Source organism: Alnus glutinosa, chromosome 5 (genome assembly GCF_958979055.1).
Source record: "Alnus glutinosa chromosome 5, dhAlnGlut1.1, whole genome shotgun sequence".
NCBI lineage: Eukaryota > Viridiplantae > Streptophyta > Magnoliopsida > Fagales > Betulaceae > Alnus > Alnus glutinosa.
The window spans coordinates 19,638,064-19,658,925 of record NC_084890.1 but is presented as its reverse complement, the minus strand read 5'-3'; the positions used below and the strand labels follow the sequence as shown (position 1 = coordinate 19,658,925).

The window sequence follows — 20,862 nt, the reverse complement described above, 5'->3', positions numbered from 1 at the left end:
CCGTCTGGAAATAATATTTACAGACGGTTTAGAAAAAAACCGTCTAAAAATTTATAGACGGTTTTTATAAAACCGTCTGGAAATGAAAATTTCCAGACGGTTTAGTTAAAACCGTCTGTAATTTTATGGACGGTTTAATCAAACCGTCCATAATAAATTTTTTACAGACGGTTTTGAAAAAACCGTCTGCAAATTTTGTTTTCTAGACGGTTTTAGAAACCGTCTAAAAAAAAAACCGTCCATAAATGCCATTTTTTTGGTAGTGTTTGCGCTCAAGGAAGCATCTTTAGCCCCCCGACTGAGCCCTTGCCTAAAGATTGGAGGACTGTTTCAAGACGTACATTCAAAAACTAGCACACCTAACCGATATGTAGACACACTTGCAACATTAGGCTCAAAGATCACATTTGAGGGAGCACACACCGAAGTTACACTCATGATCGAAGAGAGAATCAGCGATCACAGACCGGCCTCTAGAAGAAACCGACTGCCGGCAACTGTTAAAAGCCAGTCTATCGGCCTCAACAGGGATAACTAACATGAAGATTATCAAAGATTACACCGAAAGGCTCGAGCAAACTACCAGAAGCTTCCGGGGGCGTGCTATCTAGGTGCCTAATTACAGTGGCGGAGTCAGGATTTTGATTTGGTCAATATTAAAAAAATAAAGTTAAATAAAAATTGATTAAAGAATATAAGTAACGAAATAAATAAACAATTAAACAAAAATTAATTATTGTTTAAAACATATAAATGTAAATTACAATTTATTTTGTCAGGCCTATTGCCTAACGTTAATTTACTCGGTTATTCTTGACAAGTTTTCATATTTTGAAATTAATACATGATTTTCTTCATTACTAATAGTCTTGAATATATCATTCTCAACGTACGTAACCAGACAATCATTTATTCATTGATCTTCTTTATTTAGTTACGTAAACGATATTTAACAATAACTGTCACAACTAGCAAAATAAATAACAAAGTTTAGATCAGTGGATACACGTTATCTATTTTCATCTCGACCATCCTTTCAGCAAGTTATCCAATTCCTTTGATGATTGCGAAATCCTCGGTTGGGATAAACTTGAGTAAGACTGTAATTTTTATTTGTTAAAAGCAGCAAAGAAACGAGGCGTACGGCTAGTGAGGTTGAAGACGAATTGGAAGTCCTTTCTGTGGAGCGGGCATCATATCACCGATAATTTGCTCGTGGGGAAGCACCAACTCCCATTTGAACCTCTTTACCACGTTGTGAACAAAAGTGAGGATTGCGAGGCGAGCGTACTCTTTCCCAGGGCACATGCGAGGTCCACCTCCAAATGGAACAAATGTGAACGGAGGAAATGCATTTGCGTCATCGTACCTTGACGGCTCAAACCTTTCTGCTTCTCCAAAAAACTCGGGCTTCTTGTTTGTCGTGCTCACTGTCCAATATATCTGCCAACAACAAAATTTTTTGTCTTTACTATTAACTATTAAGCTCTTTTTTTTTTTTTTTTTTAGAAATGATCCATACATTCATTTCTCACAACAACCCCACAACAAGCTGATGTGGCTGGTAATATTTTATTATTTTTTTTGTTTTGTTTTGTTTTCTTTTTGTAAAAAAATAATAAAATATTACCAGCTACGTTAGCTTGTTGTGGGGCTATTGTGAGAAATGAGTGTAGGGATCATTTCTCTTTATTTTATTTATTTATTTTTTTTTTTTTGTGTGTGTGTGTGTGATGAGACTTAAAGTAAAAGGAATTGTGAGTTTTTTTCATAGAAAAATTGTTTATTAATATTTTGACCTTTTTTTTTTAGTATAAAGGAAAAAAATAAAAGAAAAGGAAAATGAAAAACTTCACTTAACCTTCCTAAACTTCTATTACTTTTGCAATCTCTCTTTTGATGTTTGAAACTCTCAATTTTATGTATCGAACTTTCAATTCTTTGCAATCTCACCCCTCCCTTTAAAGTTTTGGGTTAAATCAAATGGTCAAAGGGTAAAATTAATGACCCGTATATACCCCTATAAACTCTATAAAACCACGAAATTATCTTTAAATTACAACTAATTTTCTTCAAAAAATGAGGGTATTTTGGAAAATTTTCATCCCTCCATTGGAATTTAACGGATTGCAAATTTTTTAAAGCTTGATACACTAAATTGAGAGTTTTTTTAATTGTGGGAGGAAAATTGTAAAAGTAATAAAAGTTCAATAAAGTTAAGTGAAGTTTTTGAACAAAAAAAAAAGAAGCAAAGAGAGCCTTTAATATGTTTTGTGCAAATCTTTTCCTAGTAAATGCCCAAATTTCTTGCTATGTGATAATATAATTGTATAAATCCTATTTGAATATACGAGTAATATATATATATATATAATTCAAATATTTAGACATGGATATTTTTGTAAATTTCATCAAATTCTGACTAATTCTTAAATCTTTTCATTTTTTTTTTCCCAAAAAAAAGAGAAAAAGGATGAGTATTTTGATAATTTTAAATCCGAACGAGGGATGAAATTGAAAAAAATTAAAAAGATTGATACACTAAATTGAATTTTTTTAAAGTTTAGGGATTAATTGCAAAAGCAATGACAATTAGATGGATGAAGTGAAATTTTTATAATAAGAATAGAATGAAAATTGAATATATATATATATATATATATATATATATATATATATATATATATATATATATATATATATACACCTTCCACCCCTTTGGAATGTTGTAGCCGGCATAGGTAAAATCAGTGAGAGCCTCTCTGAAAGTCCCCTGGAGTGGTGGTGTGAGCCTCATGACTTCATATATCACGTTCCATGAATACTTCATTTTCTGTATCTCATCCCAATCCAATACTTCCCCAGACTTCTTTGAGGCTGAGACCTCCAATTGCTCTGCCATGCCGTAATTAAAAAATAATAAAACATAAAAAAAAAAAAAAAAAAAAAAGAAAAGAACCCATTCACGAGCATTAGCAATGATGCTATGATACATAAAAGAGAAATAATCCCTACACTCATTTCTCACAACAGCCCCACAACAAGCTGACGTGGCTGGTAATATTTTATTATTTTTTTACAAAAAGAAAAGAAAACAAAATAAAAAAATAAAAAAAATATTACCCACCACGTCAGCTTATTGTGGAATTATTGTGAAAAATGAGTATATGAATCATTTCTCTACATAAAAACCAAAGAAGATCGACTTTGATAGAAAAAAAAAGGAAACAAGAAATGATACACACACATATATATATATATATTTTATTTTTTTTAAAATTTTCATACAATTAAATTTTTAATTTATCATTGAATTTGTGAGAATATTCAATGGGAGTCACAAATCTAATAATAGATCCTCGCCGGTTATATATATATATATATATATATATATATATATATATATATATATATATATATATATATGTACTTTTTATAAAACAGATTAAGTCATCACCGGCGAGGATCTTGTCGTAGATGTCGGGCCTCTCTCCAACATATTTCATGAAGAAAGTCATGGTAGTAGCAACTGTGCTATACCCTGCAACCAGCAAACCCATAATGTTGTCCGCAATTTCAGCCTCCGGCTTATATTTCCCGGACGGGTCAGTGGCGACAATCATGTGCGACAGTATGTCCTGCATAGGTGGTCCTGTTGCCATGGCAGCCTTCTTCTCCTGAATAATTTTCCTTAGCTCCCTGCGGATGGCCACAGCTGCTTTGTTCGCTTTATGAAAAATTGTTCCCGGGAAATTCAGAGGAATCGAATGCATCCCCAGAGTAATGTCATCGAAGCGGGTAACAAGCCTAGCAATACGCTGTGGATCATCCGCGCCCAAGAAAAATCTGCAAGCAAGAGTCAACGTGAGGGTCTTCGTAAGAGGGAAGGCGTTGACCGTGTCTTTTCCTTCCCAGTGGGTTTGCAAGTGTTGCTGTGTGATGGAGTCCATTTTCCCCAAGTACCGCACCAATGCTTCGGGCTTCAAAAACCCTGGAGATTTTAAGATTTTTGCCTCGGCGGCGCGTGAGATTTGTGCCTCGGCGGCGCGTGAGATTTGTGCCCCCGCTCGGTGAGGCCGGAAGATCTTCTGCATTGAATGAGGGCGGAACGCGGTGAAGAGCTTTTGCTCGTTGGAAAAGAGGAATTTGTGTCCGCTGGGGCCGCATATGACGGCGGTTTCCTCTCCAAGAATTTTGGTCTTGAAAACCTCAGGCGAATACTTGTTCATCCTATCAAACACAAACTTTTCTGGCTTCCCAGACAGGAACTCAAGAGTTTCACCCACGATAGGCCATCCCAAACTCCCTGGCGGCAGGTTTCTGCAACCCTTGGACCTGCGTGTCAAAGCAAAGATGCCAAGAACAAGAACCACAGGGACCAAAGATAGCAATAGGAAGAAGGCCGCCATGGTTGATGTTAAAGAGGTTGTTGAGAATGAAGATATACAAGGGGAAGTTGGTAAAGCACGCTAGCTTGAGACTAGAATTTATATAGTTGATGACTATATGGCATGGCAAGGCGAATTGAATGCCAATGTCGTTATTTAAGTACATTTTTGTTTGAATAATTAGACTGACATTTAGAGGTTGTCTCACTATTTATATGACGTGGTAAATTAACGGATTATTTTGACTTGGTGGACGGAAAATAGGTTAAATGAGTGATTTGTAATTATAGTTGACCACAAAGATCCTCCATGAACTTTTTGTACCACATGTAGTGTTTCGTAATTTAGGCCAACCTCAAGGACCAGTAGTACAATTATTCCTAAAAATTAATTAATTTTTTATTATTTTACGAGCATTAATTATTATTTTTAATCTATTAATAAAAACACAGTAAGGATTTAAAGAGATGAAAATGAATTATCTTCCTTGTATGATGTGAATCTGCATGTTCTTCTGATGTTCTTCACGCTTATCAATAATTTACGGGACTTCGATGCCTAAATTTGATTATGAGGGAAAAATTTGCTCAATGCATAAAATATTGAATCTGAGTTTATACCTGGGGTATGTGCCTATTTATAGGCAAGAGATGGAGTTAAACCTGGATTTGGATTCTTGCTCCTTGTTGATTTAGAACTGCCGTCAGAGTTCTAATTGGACTTTGATCCTTTATTAGACTTCTAATCTTATCATTTATTAAACTTTTGATCTGATCTCTTATTTGACTTCTAATCTGATTAGACCTTGAGTTCTATCTCAATTCTACCAATAATAGGATTACTAATCAAACTATACTTGGACTAAGAGTCCTACCCCAATTCTACCAGAATAGGACCACTAATCGAATTATGACTCTTACTTCAATTCAACTTGGAGTAGAGTCGTAATCCAAATCTACTAGTATAAGTAATACCTGATTTCTCGGGAATAGCTGTTAAGTGTCTAACTCCCGGGATTAGACTTTCTAGGAGTCTTGTTCTCTCCTCCTTCAATCGGGTTGAGTGAAATTTATTCCCAACATTCCTTATGTAATATATAAAACTTAATTTTTTGCAATTATATATATATATACACTATTAGATACTTACAGAGTCTAAATTTGACATCACCATTATGCCAATATTTCGTCAGCTTCTTGAGAAAAAAGAGAAAAGAAAAACTCTTTTACATAATATTTGGTTTAATTTCTTTTGAGTCATCAGCAGTAATTGTGGAATTGAAAATTTTGATGGGTAGTTTCTATTTAAATTGACATGACTATGTATATATGGGAAATGATTCATGCACATTACATAGGTTTTACTCCAATGTGTTATGGGGTTGTACACTAGTTGTGCACTAGTTATATTTTTAACATTTTCCTATATATGTAAACTACCACTCATAAATCATTAATCGATAGATTTTTGAGATGTGATGAATGATGATGCCTATCATTCTATACATGCTGGATGTGGACCTGTTGAAAGACTCAAGAGCTAGTTTCCTGCTGGCAAATGACAGCGCCCATCTTCTGCCGTATAGACTGTTTTGAAAGAAAATGAATTGATTTTTTATTTTATTTTATTTTTTTAAATTTATGAATAAATGAATGAATGAATGAATGATGGCTCCTTTTAGTTTACGACATGTGCAGAGTATTAATAGGAGAAGATGATCCACTTTACAAAGAAAGAAATATTTGTACGATAATTTTACATAAAGGTAAGTTGTGCTAAATAAAGGATGTCGGAAGTGTAACAAATTGAGCAGTAGATAGCCCTTTGGTGAAGATATCAGAAGTTTGATTCTCTGTCTGAACAAATTGTACCTTGAGAGCACCATAATTGATTAGATCATGCATGGATGAAGTGATAATCAATTTTGATGTGATTTGTTCTTGCATGAAAAACAGGGTTCGTAGCAATATATTAACATTGTCACAATACCCATCAGCTCTTTATTTTTATTTCTTTTTAATAGGCTGATCTAAAAATTGATGGCTACTGTCATATTAATCCAATAGAAGAGAAGTTCAGTATGTTGCATTACTCAATTATTATAAACCACTACCATTAAGAAGCATATATGTACTACAAATTCAAATCTTTCTATTTGTTAAAAAAATAAAAAAAATAAAAATTTGAATTTTTTATTTATTTATTAATTTTTTTTTTAAGAAAACAAAGAAAAGATGTTACTATGCAGAGTTTAGCCTCCCCCGAATTTGGATCCCCATTTAGTGTAAGAGTGAGGATGTAGTTGTCTTTTCACATGTGAAATTACCAAAATACCCCTCAACATAAGGGACTGGCTCTTCTCCCGTTGAAGTACAACCGGAGAGGATCCTAATCCCCCCCCCCCCAACTTGATCGTACACAAAAACAATAACATATACTTTCTGTTCTAATTAAAGTTCTATGCAAACGAAGGGAAATACAGAAGGTGAAATTAACCAATAGATGGGTGGCGTATGCGGTAGAAATTCTAAAGATTTAAGGGTCAAATGTATAATTATTAGGTGTAAAATTCTAAAGATTTAAGGGTTAAATGTAAAATTATTAGGCCTTACACCTTGATCATTATTCATCATTTCCTTACCCTTAAGGTCCTTGATTAAGTCCTCTTAGAAGATGAAAAAAATAAATTAGAAAAAAATACCCCCGAAAATCGTTGGTGATTCTTGCGTCAAATACCCCCGGGTTTGTCATTAACTTAATTTAATAAAAAAATAAAACCTACCTTTAGTATTACCCCCAATACCCGTAAGGCCATAACCCTAATTTCTCCAACTCGTCTCCACCACCGCCATTCAACTCCAACGCCGCCAAGCCCATCTCTGTGAATCCATTCAACTCCAACGTCTCTGTGTTCAACTCCACCGCTAGCTCTTGATGATCAAAATCCGATTCTTATGGGATGAATTTTAAATGATTATTGGATTTCTTGAATTTCTTTCTTGTATATCTGGGTTTATTCCAGAAACAGAGAAATTGTTGGAGGGGAATCGGTGGTTGAACTGTTATTGAAATGATTGATGTCATTGAAAATCCTGGTAATGTTTCTGTGATCTTATTTATGATTTTGATCATTGTTTGTGTTTATGCTATTCAATAAATTCCCCTTTGTACGTTTGGATCAAATTGATGGAAGAGAGTCTAGTCCTTGTTGGATACTCGTCAACTAATAGAATTTCAAGAGTCTTGGGTTTCTTTTAATCTTTTTTCTCAATGGGTATGTATAGGGTTTGGTCAGGAATCGGTAAATTAAGTATGTGGAATTGAAAAGTCAGGGAATGAGTAATCAACACTTGATCTTGAAGAATCAAAGAAATTTTATGGTTTTCTGAAGAATCAAAGAAATTTTTGAAGAATTGAAGTGTTTGATATTGGTTACATATTTATGGTTTTCTGAAGTTTTTTTTTTTTTTTTTTTTTTTTTTTTTTTTAAATTTCTAAAAAAGTTAATACCCGGTTTACCCGGGTTAACCAGGTAACTCCCGGGTAACCAGTTTTCCCGATTACCCGGATCCGGACTAGGTTTTTGAAATTCCGAAACCGAGCACCCCGGTTCCGGTTCTTGGTTTTGACCAATAACCGGGAATTGAAACCGAATTTACACCCCTATTTTCTATTATTTGGTTTAAAATCACACGTTTGAAATTATGATTTCGTGAATAAAAAATATTATTTTAAATCAAATCGCAAAAAAATAATTTGTTTGGGATTGTATTTTTAAAAAAATTGCGATTTGAAAATGCAAAAACTTTTAGAATGCAGAAAAATTGGTGCTTTTTTGAAAACGCACATTATTAATTTTAAAAGTAACGCTTAACTGCATTTTTAATAATCACATTTCAAAATCGTTGTGTTTAAATCACACTTATTGAAATGACAAATTAGAGCAAATCCATATATATAAATATTGTCGAGATTGTCATAAACATCCGGTACAAGTTTTTGACAATCTTAATAAACCACTCATTTCTTTTGATATATATATATACCATTGAAATGAGTGGTTTATTAAGATTATCGACAACTTTATTGTCAAGATTGTAATAATCATTTGGTACAAGATTGTCAACAACTTTGTTGTCAAGATTGTCATAATCATCTGGTACAAGATTGTCAACAACTTTATTGTCAAGATTGTCGTAATCATCCGGCCCAAGTTTTTGATAATCTTAATAAACCACTCATTTCTACTGGTATATATAAAACTCATTTTATATATACCAGTAGAAATGAGTGGTTTATTAAGATTGTCAAAAACTTGCAATAAAAGTTTTTGACAATCTTAATAAACCACTCATTTCTCCTGGTATATATACCACTCATTTCTCCCGGCAATGGTTATATATATCCGGAGAAATAAGTGGTTTATTTAAATTGTCAAAAACTTGCACGGGATGTTTATGACATTCTCGACAAGTTTTTTGGGGCATGTTTGCGTGTGTTAATTTGTTTTTTTGTATTATATTTTATTATTTTTTGCTATATTCAAAATTACGAATATCGAAAAAAAATTAATTTTTGAAATTATGTTTGGATGGTTTAAAAAATATAAAACAAAATTAAAAAAAAAAAAAGTTGAATAAAACTTAAATAGAATTCAATTTTATTAAAACAACCTAAACATATATTTTGGTCGATTAATAGAATTTGGTGTTAAAAGGACATGTTGGCTGCCGAATTGACCGTTGCCTGAGTCTCTCCTTTCACGTCACCTACGGCAGTTTGAGCCGTTGGGATTTTTATTTTTTTAATGGTGGACAACCAAACGGGCCGTATAACTTCAAACAGCAGGCTTGAAAAAGTGGAAGGTTTAATTACTTCACCATTTCAGCTTAATTTGAAATTTGATCAAGAAATATATGGTCTCTCTTCACAATGGCACTTGTTCTAAATCTTTCGATCATCATTTTCTGTACATACAAAACCAAGTTTGGAAGAAAATTGGATAATTTGACTTGACTTGGCTACTCGGCCTTCTGCTGTACGTACGTGTGCGTGTGCACGTGGTGAGATAATTATCTCACTTTCATAATTTTTTTGGTTTTTTTTATTTTTTTATTTTTTTATTTTTTATTTTTTTATGAAATGTATTTAGTATTATTCTCTTGCACATTTTTTTTTTCTTTTCTTTTTTTACAAATTTACTAATGAATATGTGAAACCAATATATAGTCTTAGACTCTTATAGATTCAATGGTAGATTTACATATCTTTTGTACGTAGATGAACAATAGATGTGCAATAGAATTAATTAAACATTCTACAGTTTTTTTTTTTTTTTTAAAAAAAAAAAAAATTAAAGAAGACTTTATACTTTATTCATAATCATGAAGATAGAGCTAGTTCCTCTAACAAAAAGTTTTGGCGTGCACATGTTCTACAAAATAATTCATAATTTACCTTGTAGTTGCTGAAGCTTATGGTGCTTGGAAGATAGTTGAATTCTGACGAGATATAGAATTGTAAAATATTCTGCTGGATGGAGATGCAATGAAAATTTAAAATGCTTTACGAATGGAAGGACAATCCTGGAGCCATTATGGTGAATTGATTAAGGATGCTAAGTTTTTACTTTAAGGTTTTTGTTCTTGGGATGTGTGCCTGTTAGGATGGGAGCAAATATGGCTGCCCATGGACTAGCATAGGAGAATTGTACAACAATCTTTAGAGTAAATATGGATAGAAGATTCTTCGGTTTTTATTCGATCATGACATTGTATGTATTGAAAAAATTTCGGAATTTTGAGTTCTATAATCAGATATCGGCCCCTTCTCCATAAATACCAATAAACATTTTGGCCCTATTCACTAAATTAATTTGGCCTCACCCAACTAATTTTTTTGCATTACCCAATTAAGCCTAAAAGCCCAAACAAAGATTCCTCTACTACAATTGATGAGTGCCAAATATTGTCTATTTAGACCCCTTGATTTACATAAGTTAGACCTTTAGCCTTGTTATTTTCTGATGCTTTGGTTAGTTTTTGTGTTTTTATGTTTTGTAGGTCAATAAGTGAGGAATGGCAAAATTCATGTGGAATTGCTTGGAAAATTCGGAAGTTTTGAAGAATTCGATTGATCGAACCTAAAAGTAGATCGATCGAATTTTGCCCGAAGTCGATCGATCGAACAAAAGTCGATCGATCGAAATTTCCCAGAACTTACTTTTGCAGAAGTGCGCCAGAACACCCAATCAGGAGCTTCTCCATGACAAAAAGCAGTTCTCCCTCTGATTTTCGCAGCAGAACACACTGGTTGCATGACCTTGGTTGTCTCTAGCAAGAGAGGAACCCTAGAGGGGGTTAGAGGAGTCATTTTACATGGGTTTCTAGCCCTAATTTCCCTCTATAAAAGCTATAGCCATACCTCCTTGTTGAGGGAGTTCAGAAAACAGTAACTAGGTTTAATTTCGTGCATTTTGTAGTGTATTCCAGTAGCTTTTGTTTTTAGACACTTTCTTTTTGTAAAGCTTTCCTTTTATTTCCATGGTTGTTCTTCATTTTCTTGTGGTGTTCTTAGTTATGGAAGGCTAGTAACCTCAACTAAGGTTGAGGATGAAACCTTTCCATTGATGACACTCACACTCTTATTATGATACTTGCACATTTAATGATATATCATATTTGTTATTCAAGTTCCATTCATCTAAATGCTTTATCTTTTGCAATGAATGTGGTTGTTGGTAGATATAGGACATTTAATGTGTTTCAACCGATGGATACATTGTTTTATCGGTTTGAATGATGATATCTATTGTGATTTGTTCATTGAATGGATACATTGGATGATTTGATTTCAAATAGGTACTTTTTGTGATTTATCTTTGAATTGGATTCATTTAATGGTTCTAGAATATGTGGTTGAGAAACTTGAATGACATCCTAAGCTTAATGTTCTTTGGGTGTTCAAGTAGAAACCAAGAAGTGTGAGTTGTTGGATTTGGTTTGGTAGATTCCTTAGCCTTAGTTCCTTTTAATTTGCACATTTTATTTCATCTCGTTTGTTTAGTCTTTTACTCTTGAATCAATCCTCCAACCTTTGGAACTAGGTTAAAATGAGGTTGATTAAACAAGACACTAATATTTGACAATTTCTCTGTGGATTCGACCTCGCACTTGCACACACTATATTGCAAACGATTCGTGCGCTTGCGAGTACTCATTAAAACACACATCAACAATCAAGAAGCAAAAAAAAAATTAGAGAACAATTTGAACAAAAATTGAAAACAATCAACCTCTCGGTCCTGACTCCTCACCTAACCTCCTCCGTCTCTGAACTATGATTCCCACAAATCCCACTGGCAGTTGGCCAGTAGCTGTAGGCAAATTGCTTCCGCTTCGTTTTATCTCAGTTTGTGACCGGGGCAGCCTATTGGACGGATCTCTCGTCCCAACTTTGTAGGTTCTCAAAACTCTAACTTCAATGTATTTCCTTCATTTTTTCTGAAATTCTGGTCATTATAAGCCATAACTCATAAGGTGAACTGAAGAAGAAAACATGAGAAATGAGAAGATTAGTCAAGGTAATGGCAATTTGGATTTGGGTTTGGGAGTGGCCGAGTGGAATTGGGAATTTGGGATTAAAAAACATGGGAAGAGAATTAGTGAAAGAATTAAATAATAATAATAATAATAATAATAATAATAATAATAATAATAATAATAATCATGAGAAGATAATGGCAGAACCTTGGAAGAACTGGAAAAGAAGAGTCTAAAGAGTCGGTCAGTCAGAGACAAGACTTGAGAGAAAAGAGGAGAAAAGAGTTGCAAACAGGAAATAAAGAGGAGAAAAAAAATAAAGTGATTGAAGATCAAGTTGTACAATTCCTAATAAAAATAAAGTCTAGACGACTCAGGAAGAGTCCATGTCCTGCAGTCGTGGTGTCCATCACCACTAGGCACTAACTTGTCACTCGTGATTCATGAAATGTGAATTTAGAATAAGAGTAATCCCTAGGCCTTTGTCCTGGCTTTGCCCACTCACTATTAATTGTTTAGTTTTTATTTTATAGTATTATAAAATTTTAATTTTCAAAATTATTGATTTAATCTGATTTTTACGGTACATAACAATAATTACTTCAAAATACAAAAGCATTGTAAAACCAATCAAGGCAAATTGCACTTTCAATTCCTAATATAAATGGTATTGTAATTTTGATATTATGGTTATTGAATATTGAGAATATTAGTTATTATAGTTTATAAGTCTAAACAATTAATTTGAGAATTTGACACTTGAAAGCTATTATATTATGTTGTTCTTTATGTGAATTTGTTAATTTCTAATTTACAAATATTTTTTCTTACTTTTTTAAAGACTAAAATATAACCATGTAAATTTATTTATAAATAATGGAAAAGCCAAATACAATACTTGGCTTTTTTTTCAACAAAAAAAAAAAATGCACAAAATGCTTTGGCCCCTGCTCAAAATATTATCTGGCTTTGTCTTTGTCTATAATAAATAATATTTTCTAACCAAACTATATTTATGAGCAACAGAATTTGCTTATCCTCTAGTATGACAAATTTGTGAGTAATTCTAGCCGGCGCTCCATCGTCCCTTTCTTGTCCATCTCCATCTGACGTGGCATCAGCCACGTCAGGCCATTTTTTTTTTTTTTAAAAAAAAAAAAAAGAAAAATTTCAAAAGCTGCGTTTTAAACACGAAAACGGAAGCTAAAAATTTCCCCAAAAAAAAATTCCCCCAAAATTTTCCCTCCTCCCTTCGCCCACCACTGGCTACCATTGCCACCAGCTACCACCATCCATCTCCATCTTTAGTCACAAGGTACCGTGCGGTCTCCATCCCCTGTATCGCCATCTCCGACAACCCATCCACCAGGTAAGACCCATCTTCGTCTCCATCCACGACGACCCATTACACCGCCGACGATCCCAGTCGAAGCACCACCACAACCGACGAGCCCAGCCATCAAAAGAGGTAAGCTCTCACACTTCGGTTCTTCAGTTTTTTGTTCTTTTCAAACTTCGTTTCAATTCCTCTACAGAGAAAAAAGAACTAAATCTCTGCAACCATGCTAGTTTACTAGGATCTTCTCACAGGTAAAATTTTATCTCTATTTTTCAATTATAATCTCTTTCTTTCGGATTGGTTTCTAGGGTTTTTTCTATGCCTCTATATAAAATTCTTTGGATGAAATTTTGTCTGGTGCTTGTTTGGATGTAAAATTTTCGAGTTTTGTTTTCTGGGCTTGATTCTATTTAAGCGTGAAAGGGTGTTGTGAGCTAATTGAAGCTCAAATATTAATTAGATTCTCTACATCTTTTTTTGATTATAAGCCTGGAAAAAGTATAATTAAGTGGTATTTTTCTGAATCTATTCAATAATATGGTTACTTTTGCAATGCTGTGTAATTTAGTCACTTCCTTGCCTTGTGGGCTTTATCAAATAGATTCTTTTACGTGTACAGATAAGTAATGAGCACTCTTGGGGAATGGTTATTATTCATCACATAGAGATATGATTCTGTTGAAAGTAAGCATTCCTGTAAAGTCTCAAGCTTTGTGGATTGGAACGTTTTTGTCTGCATCAACTTAGATTTGCTTAATGTTCTCTCTTTCAAAATGTGAACACTAACCATTCCTATGTATTGTTTCTTTCTCACTTCTCACCTTGTTTGTCTCTAAAAGTCTTATCATGACCACCATGAAATTTGGGCCTGTAGTTGCACCCACCCAATCCTGCAATGTCGGGGGTAGTAGTCATTGGATATTTAGCATATTGTGCATGCCTTCCTCAGAAATCTTAACCACCCTCGGGACTAATTGAAGCTCAAAGTGGATGTGAGTTAATTGAAGCTCAAAGTATAATTGTGTCAATGATCTCCCCTTCCAAAAAATTTTGCCCCCAAAAGCTCAAAATATATAGAGATTCATGTACTGCTTCTAGTTAATCACCCTTTCTACTGTGTGTAATTGAAGATGTCTAAATAGCTACTGTGAATTTGCAAAAGAAAAATTGTTGTGTTTATATTTATTCACATTCACAATTAGGTGAAGACAGCACATTGCAGAAGCCATTGTTCTTTCTAGATGACAATTAGAGGAAGATTACGGACTTGGTGATACCTTATGGACTTAGTGTGGCAGCAAGGTTTGATCAATCAAACATATGCAGGTCTTGCTTGCAAATAGGTGCACATAATAACTCCTTTTTTTTTTTGTGTTTTTTTTTGTTTTGTTTCAGGAGCTATATGTGCAGGTGTTTGATTCACTTGAAAGACCATTAACTGAAAATATTAACGAGATGCAGATGGATTGTTTTGAAGGTGGTGTTAATGCATCTACAAGATGTCTGCAATCTGCTTAATGTGAAGTTTGACAGAAAAAACATTATTCTTTCATTCTAAGAGGAAAAAATTATATTGAAATGAGTGATTCTTTTACATGTTGGAACTTGTAACATGTAATTTGAGAAGTTAGGTGGAATTTTTGATGGAACAAGTTGATATTTGTTCCTTGTACTGCCTATTTTTGGTGCATTGAAGTACAATGTGTTGTGCAGAAGCATTGACTAATGTATTTTACTGGGTGCTTCTTTTCTTTGCAATACAACCTTGTCTCCCAGGAAAATAAATTATACAAGAAAAGCATCTGATTGAATTAAATAACTACAATATGGATGGTCTCCCTTCTTTTTCAAGATATATCTTTGATACCCAGATTCATTCAGATAATTAGAAGTCTTAATTTGAAGACATTTTTGGATGGCAGATGAATCCAAATTGGAATTCTTCCCTACATCATTAAATAAAACGTAGCCATCAAAGGACTTGAATGGGGTGAAGAAATGAATGTAAATTACAAGAATGGGGTGACAAAAGTTCAAAGAAATGCAATCATATTATGAAGTGATGGAGATTACAAGACTTCAATCATAAATAAAACTACTTTGAATGATCACTGATCACGCAAAAAATATATAACCCACTTCCCAATATTCACCTACAATAAAATTTTCAGCTCTAGTTTTGCACATAGATAACTATCCTCGACCAAATAATGGATCATCACTTCTGAGCATGCTTCCTGGAACAATAAACATCACAATAAGCATCACTGGAACAATTCCATCATTATTACTCAACCAACCAAAAACCAAACAAGCAAAATAAAGCTTCGTCCTCAATATCAAATAAATAAGTCAAAGTGCCCAAATTGAGAATCTTCAAGAAACTACATAACGAAATAAGAGCCCAATATAGACCATGAAAATTTACAGATCATTCTGCAAAACCTCAATAAAGATCATTTTAGGAACAAAATTACATCAAATATTTCTCAAATAGAAATATTGAATCATCCCATACATTAATTTGCCTCACATCATATGCTCCACCAAAACACTAAAGCATGCTCCACAGTAGCATTTTCGATGTATGTTTCTAACACAATCTCCATGACAAGCAGCGTCTCACTGCATGTTTAAAAAATGACCAATATCAGCAAAAAACTAAAAATAAAAGAAAAGGAAAAAATAAACAAAGAAAAGACAATCTACATAGTGCTATATAAGTATGATAAACTTTCAATTTAAACAACATACTTACCAAAAGTGACAACTAGAAAATCAACCTTGATTGACACAATGTGTCATAGCCTGATTCTGCAGGATTTGAGATTGTCTGCAAATTATGACAAAAACATTATAGGTAGCACCAACATTTGTTTATACAATTCATCGGTTATCATATGAAGCTCGCGTTTTCTTTTGTAATACCTGAGTAATTACACTATTTTGAGTTCCAATTACATTGTCATGTTGAATATTACTAACAGGAGGCAACAAATATTCATGTGTGTCCACAATAGCATTTCCTTGGGAAGTCTTCCATTAATAAAACAATACAAACTTGTTAGTGAAAGCATTTAAAAAATATTTAAACAAGCATAATTAAACACAAAGAATAAAAATATGTTATGTTGTAACTCTAATTCAATTATTGAATATAGAATAATTGAGTTTTACTGAGATTGTCCACCTCTCCAGAAAGAGTACTAATCGAATCCTAGTAGTTCAAATTCCAGAACAGAGTATTCAAGTACAAACCCCGGTTTACACTGCTGAGATCAACCACGAACCATCTCGATGGCTTCAAATTTGGGATTGCAACAATTCCCATAAACAAGAAAGGAAGAAGTGAAAACACTCCAAGCAATATAGCGACCTATCCCACAATGTTTAAACCCCTGTAGTTCATATAAGTGAGTGCCACTGTCAAAACCAGTACCTCCATAATCCTCGGTAAACCAGCTTCTAAAGCTGGGATGGCTGATTTCATATAGTCAAGAAACAGAACAGGATATAGAGCATTATCATACCATTTTCTTTTCCTTGATTGTAACCGAAAGAAAGATTATTAATCTATGTTAGGATTGGGCACAATAACTCATTGGTTTTTTCTTTTGGCTCAGGAAAGAATCAATTTTTTTTTTTTTTTTTTGATGAATAAGATTTTTCATTCCAAACACAAAAGAAACAAAGAACACTCCGGTAGGCTAGAAACACCAAGCTTAAACCCAGAATATTTGCAACAACAAAAAACACAACCAAAAGCCCAACTATCCATACACAGCCAAACCCCACATAAAAAATCCTCGAACCTACACACTTAACAAACAAAACCAGTAAACCGAAAACTATACATTTAGCAAACCAGCAATTTTTAGTAGAACAGAGCCAAAAAAACCCAACTGCCTAGATACTAGCGCAGCAACCCTTCAGCCATTCAAATCCATAATACTGAAAGGAATGCCCCAATTTTTACTAAGCTTGACAAAAAAATTAAAAAACCTAAGCACAGACTATAAGGGGTTTGAGGGATTAGAGATTCAGACCCACAAAGCTAGAGATGGAGGGGTACCTTGTGGATAGAGATGGAGATGGATGCAATTGGCAGCGGTGCTTGTGGGGTAGTTGGTGGTGGCGATCGGTGGCGTGGAGGGAGGAGGGAAAGATTTGGGGGGAAAAACTTTTGGGAGAATATGGCAGCTATTTCGTGTTTAACCTGGTTTTGAATTTTTATTTTTTTTATTTTTATAAAAAGGGCCTGACGTGGTTGATGCCACGTCAGATGGAGATGGACAAAGGAGGGACGCTGGAGCGCCGGCTAGAATTACTCAATTTGCCAACTTACATCGTATTTGAAACCACTTTTTAGTATCCTCTACTAGTTGGGCATTTTTATTCCAATTTCGTGCCGTAATCTTCACGGCATTCACTATTTGGATCGCGTTACCCTTCAACATGGCTGTGGACTGAATTTTGCTATGTATTAAAAAAAAAAAAAAAAAAAAATTAAATGTTTAATTAATTTATTTACAAGATTTTTTTTTTTTTTTTTTTTTTTAAATTTATTTTTTAACAGATTCCATGCATTCACTTTTCAATCATCTCTCTTGGTTCTCTCTTGTCAATTAATTTCTCCATTATTTTCTCATCCCTATGCATATTTTCTTCTTTCCGATCCCTTTAGGGTATACGCGTATCGGCACATGCAAACAGACGTCCGAGATTCAGCAGAGTGTAGAGTGCAGAGCGACCCTCAATATTTCTAATTTTCTTTCTACGCACGCTTCATTTATTTGGTAGTATGTTGCACCCTTTGTGGGTGTCACGGACACTTTTGTGAAAAGGGTTTTGAGGGAATCACAGTCCGTGATTAATGGGTTCAATATTCATATAAAAGAAATGGAAAATATACCTTTTTTTTTTCTTCCTTTTTTAGGATAAATACGAAACAATTATTTTTCACATGTGTCACAAATTCAATGCTTGTTTTGCAAAAGATGACATCATAGGTACAAGAATAAATGATTTTTTATTTTATTTATTTATTTTTTCCATATCTTGTACATGTTGATTTGCAAAAAAATGGACAGCAGGTAGATCTTACAAATCAAATGGTTCATTTGCAAAAAAGATGGATAATAGATGTACATAGGGCTGACAATTTTTGCCACGACCCGTAAACTCGATACGAACCCAACACAAAATTAAATGAATAGGGTTGAAGAGTCTGACCCGTTTAATTAAATAGGTCAGGTTATAGTTGACATATATATAATCCTACACTTATGATTTGACACGACCTGAATCCGATACGTGACATAATAACAGACAATTTTTTATATGACCCGCAAATCCGACATGAATCTAATACAAAATTAGAAGGTTATAATTAAGAGATTTGATACGTTTAATTAAATGAGTCGGCTTATAGTTGACTTATGTAGTCTTATACACATGTCTTGGTACGACTCGAACCCAGAATACGAACACGAATTACCACCCCTAAATGTACTTGGAGAACTGATTTTTTTTCCATTTCGTGTATGTACATGTTGATTTGCAGAAAAGATGGACAATAGATTGGACGTGTATTATAATGAGTAGCACTTTCAGTGAACGTGGAAGCTTGTTACTATGTACTTACATATGTAGATATGATATGATATGATATATACAAACTAATATAAAAGAAATCACATCGCTTTGATTTTGATTTATGTTATATATATATATTTAGTATTACGACATGTGGTGCAATCCTAAGCTGTTGAGTCTAAAACTTCCATTTTCATTATATGTAACTAGCATTCTTTTTTCAAATTTTGATAGGTCGTTTACTCGTAAGATATGATTGTCCATGACAATAACCAATAAAAAATTTAAAAAAACGCCCGCTTAGAAAATAGATTTGAGAGAAAAGAGTTACTCCCCCCTCATCTCTATTTCCTTTTCTACTCCCCACTCTTATCTTCCTTCTCCTATTCTGGTGTTTTCTTTTGTTTTTAGGTATTCTTTGACCATTTCAGCAATTTTGGCCTCTCCTCTATGCATCCGTCCATCTACCTCAGTATTGTATCATTCATCTCCTCCCTAACCACTGCTGATGTTTGCTAGTTGTGTTTTTACTTTGAATAAGAGTTTTCTTCTCTTTAGATCTACCCTCATAGGTGATCTATGGGATGAAGGTTAGTCAAGTGAATGAGTTATCTCTCACGGCCTGGATAGTTCGGTGTACATGCCAGTTATCTCTCACGGCTGGTTTAAATAAATTTTTATTGGCTATCCTTGTCTTAGATCCAGTCCGCTTAGAGCAGATCTGCTCTTTAACTATTTTTGTAAGGTTTCATCAATATCTTCATTTGATCCCCCCTGACTGACGTCATACACGTCCCTTGCTTTAGTTTGAAGTACGGCAACCCAATTTGGGTTCTTATCGTCCACAGTATAATATACTTGTGATGCTTGATAAGACAATATGAACGAATCATCAGTGATATTGTCACCAATGTGTATTAGGTGAGTAAAATTCACAAGGATTAAGCCAGATTCATCCTTCATCCATTCCCTGTCACGTGTTACATCCGCCGAATTACACTTGAATAGCACTTAACGTGATCCATCATAATACTACAACTCAAATATGCGAGTTAACACGCCATAGTAGGTCGGGCCATCTACACCGAGTATACTAACTCCACTAATTTGGGTTATCTTTCCTTGATTGTCCTCAATAGTGCGAAACAAATTGTCATTGCTGATATATAGCTTCAATTTCGAGGTTGTTCTTACAGGCCCTACAACATACCACTTTAACTTTTCCCCTAATTCATTCATGCGGAGCTCATCCATTTGTTGAACCTGATATTTGGGCTTCACATCATTATAATGAATATAATTTCACAAAAGGTAGGCAATAAATTAATTGTGTGTATCAGCGTGCGACATAACACTTACATAGTCCCTATACCAATCTAAAAATTCTGCGATATGCTTATTTAAATCTTCTATCGTTACTCTTTCCATATCGCTTGCTTGACTACTAAATATGCAATTGCTAAATATCAACTTAGAACCCTTAATGAGAAAATTTTGATATTATTCTTGCAGTCATGTTAGTGGGACGAGATATTCATTCAGAGCTTGGATTCTGAAGTAGTGACAAACTGTTGGAGTAAATAACAATCATTCGTGATTGTATTTGTTGTTATACTTTTAGGATTATCTCAATTAAAAGCATAATCATATGTTTTTTTTTTTCTTTTTTTGTTAAAAGTTAAAAAAAAAAATGGTTATATTGTAATTTTTTTAAGGAAAAAGTACAAATACTCCTCTCAAACTACCATTTTACTGTCAATGTTCTCCCTAAACTATAAAAAAGTGTCAATGTCCCCCCAATGACAAAAATATACCCTTAATACAATTATATTACCAAAAAAAACTTTTAAAAAATGGTTAAATTATAGCAGATTTTCTGTGGGTGTTTGTTCTCGATGGTAGTTGATGGTCGATTGAGGTTGATGCTTGATTTTGGGTTAATTCTGTTTGGTGCTGCTTGGTTGGTTTTTGTCCGAAATTTTTTGTGGTATTTTGCTTC

The 20,862-nt window shown here is 33.8% G+C and overlaps 2 protein-coding genes and 2 long non-coding RNA genes across 5 annotated transcripts; 2 read left to right on the top strand and 2 right to left on the bottom strand.

Annotated features, from left to right (window-relative positions):
- Positions 1-908: 908 nt before the first annotated feature.
- LOC133869513 (beta-amyrin 28-monooxygenase-like) lies at positions 909-4,469 on the bottom strand. The gene is made up of 3 exons (XM_062306541.1): positions 3,458-4,469; positions 2,708-2,895; positions 909-1,443 (listed from the first exon to the last, which is right to left on the bottom strand). Exons 1-3 carry the CDS (start codon positions 4,407-4,409, stop codon positions 1,147-1,149), a joined length of 1,437 nt encoding a protein of 478 aa, XP_062162525.1. The 5' UTR covers positions 4,410-4,469; the 3' UTR covers positions 909-1,146.
- Positions 4,470-7,151: 2,682 nt separating this feature from the next.
- Positions 7,152-10,931, top strand: LOC133869543 (uncharacterized). Its single transcript, XR_009900467.1, has 2 exons — positions 7,152-7,483; positions 10,451-10,931. It is a non-coding gene; the product is annotated as an uncharacterized LOC133869543 (long non-coding RNA).
- Positions 10,932-13,095: 2,164 nt separating this feature from the next.
- Positions 13,096-15,021, top strand: LOC133867703 (uncharacterized). 2 transcript variants are annotated; one of them, XR_009900146.1, is made up of 4 exons: positions 13,096-13,397; positions 13,465-13,519; positions 14,471-14,570; positions 14,664-15,021. It is a non-coding gene; the product is annotated as an uncharacterized LOC133867703 (long non-coding RNA). The 2 variants fall into 2 exon arrangements; XR_009900147.1 differs by lacking the exon at positions 13,465-13,519 and having other exon boundaries at positions 13,102-13,397.
- A 560-nt stretch (positions 15,022-15,581) lies between these two features.
- LOC133869054 (uncharacterized) lies at positions 15,582-20,291 on the bottom strand. The gene is made up of 6 exons (XM_062306030.1): positions 20,223-20,291; positions 20,058-20,126; positions 17,341-17,586; positions 16,197-16,304; positions 16,052-16,101; positions 15,582-15,893 (listed from the first exon to the last, which is right to left on the bottom strand). Exons 1-6 carry the CDS (start codon positions 20,289-20,291, stop codon positions 15,803-15,805), a joined length of 633 nt encoding a protein of 210 aa, XP_062162014.1. The 3' UTR covers positions 15,582-15,802.
- Positions 20,292-20,862: the final 571 nt, after the last annotated feature.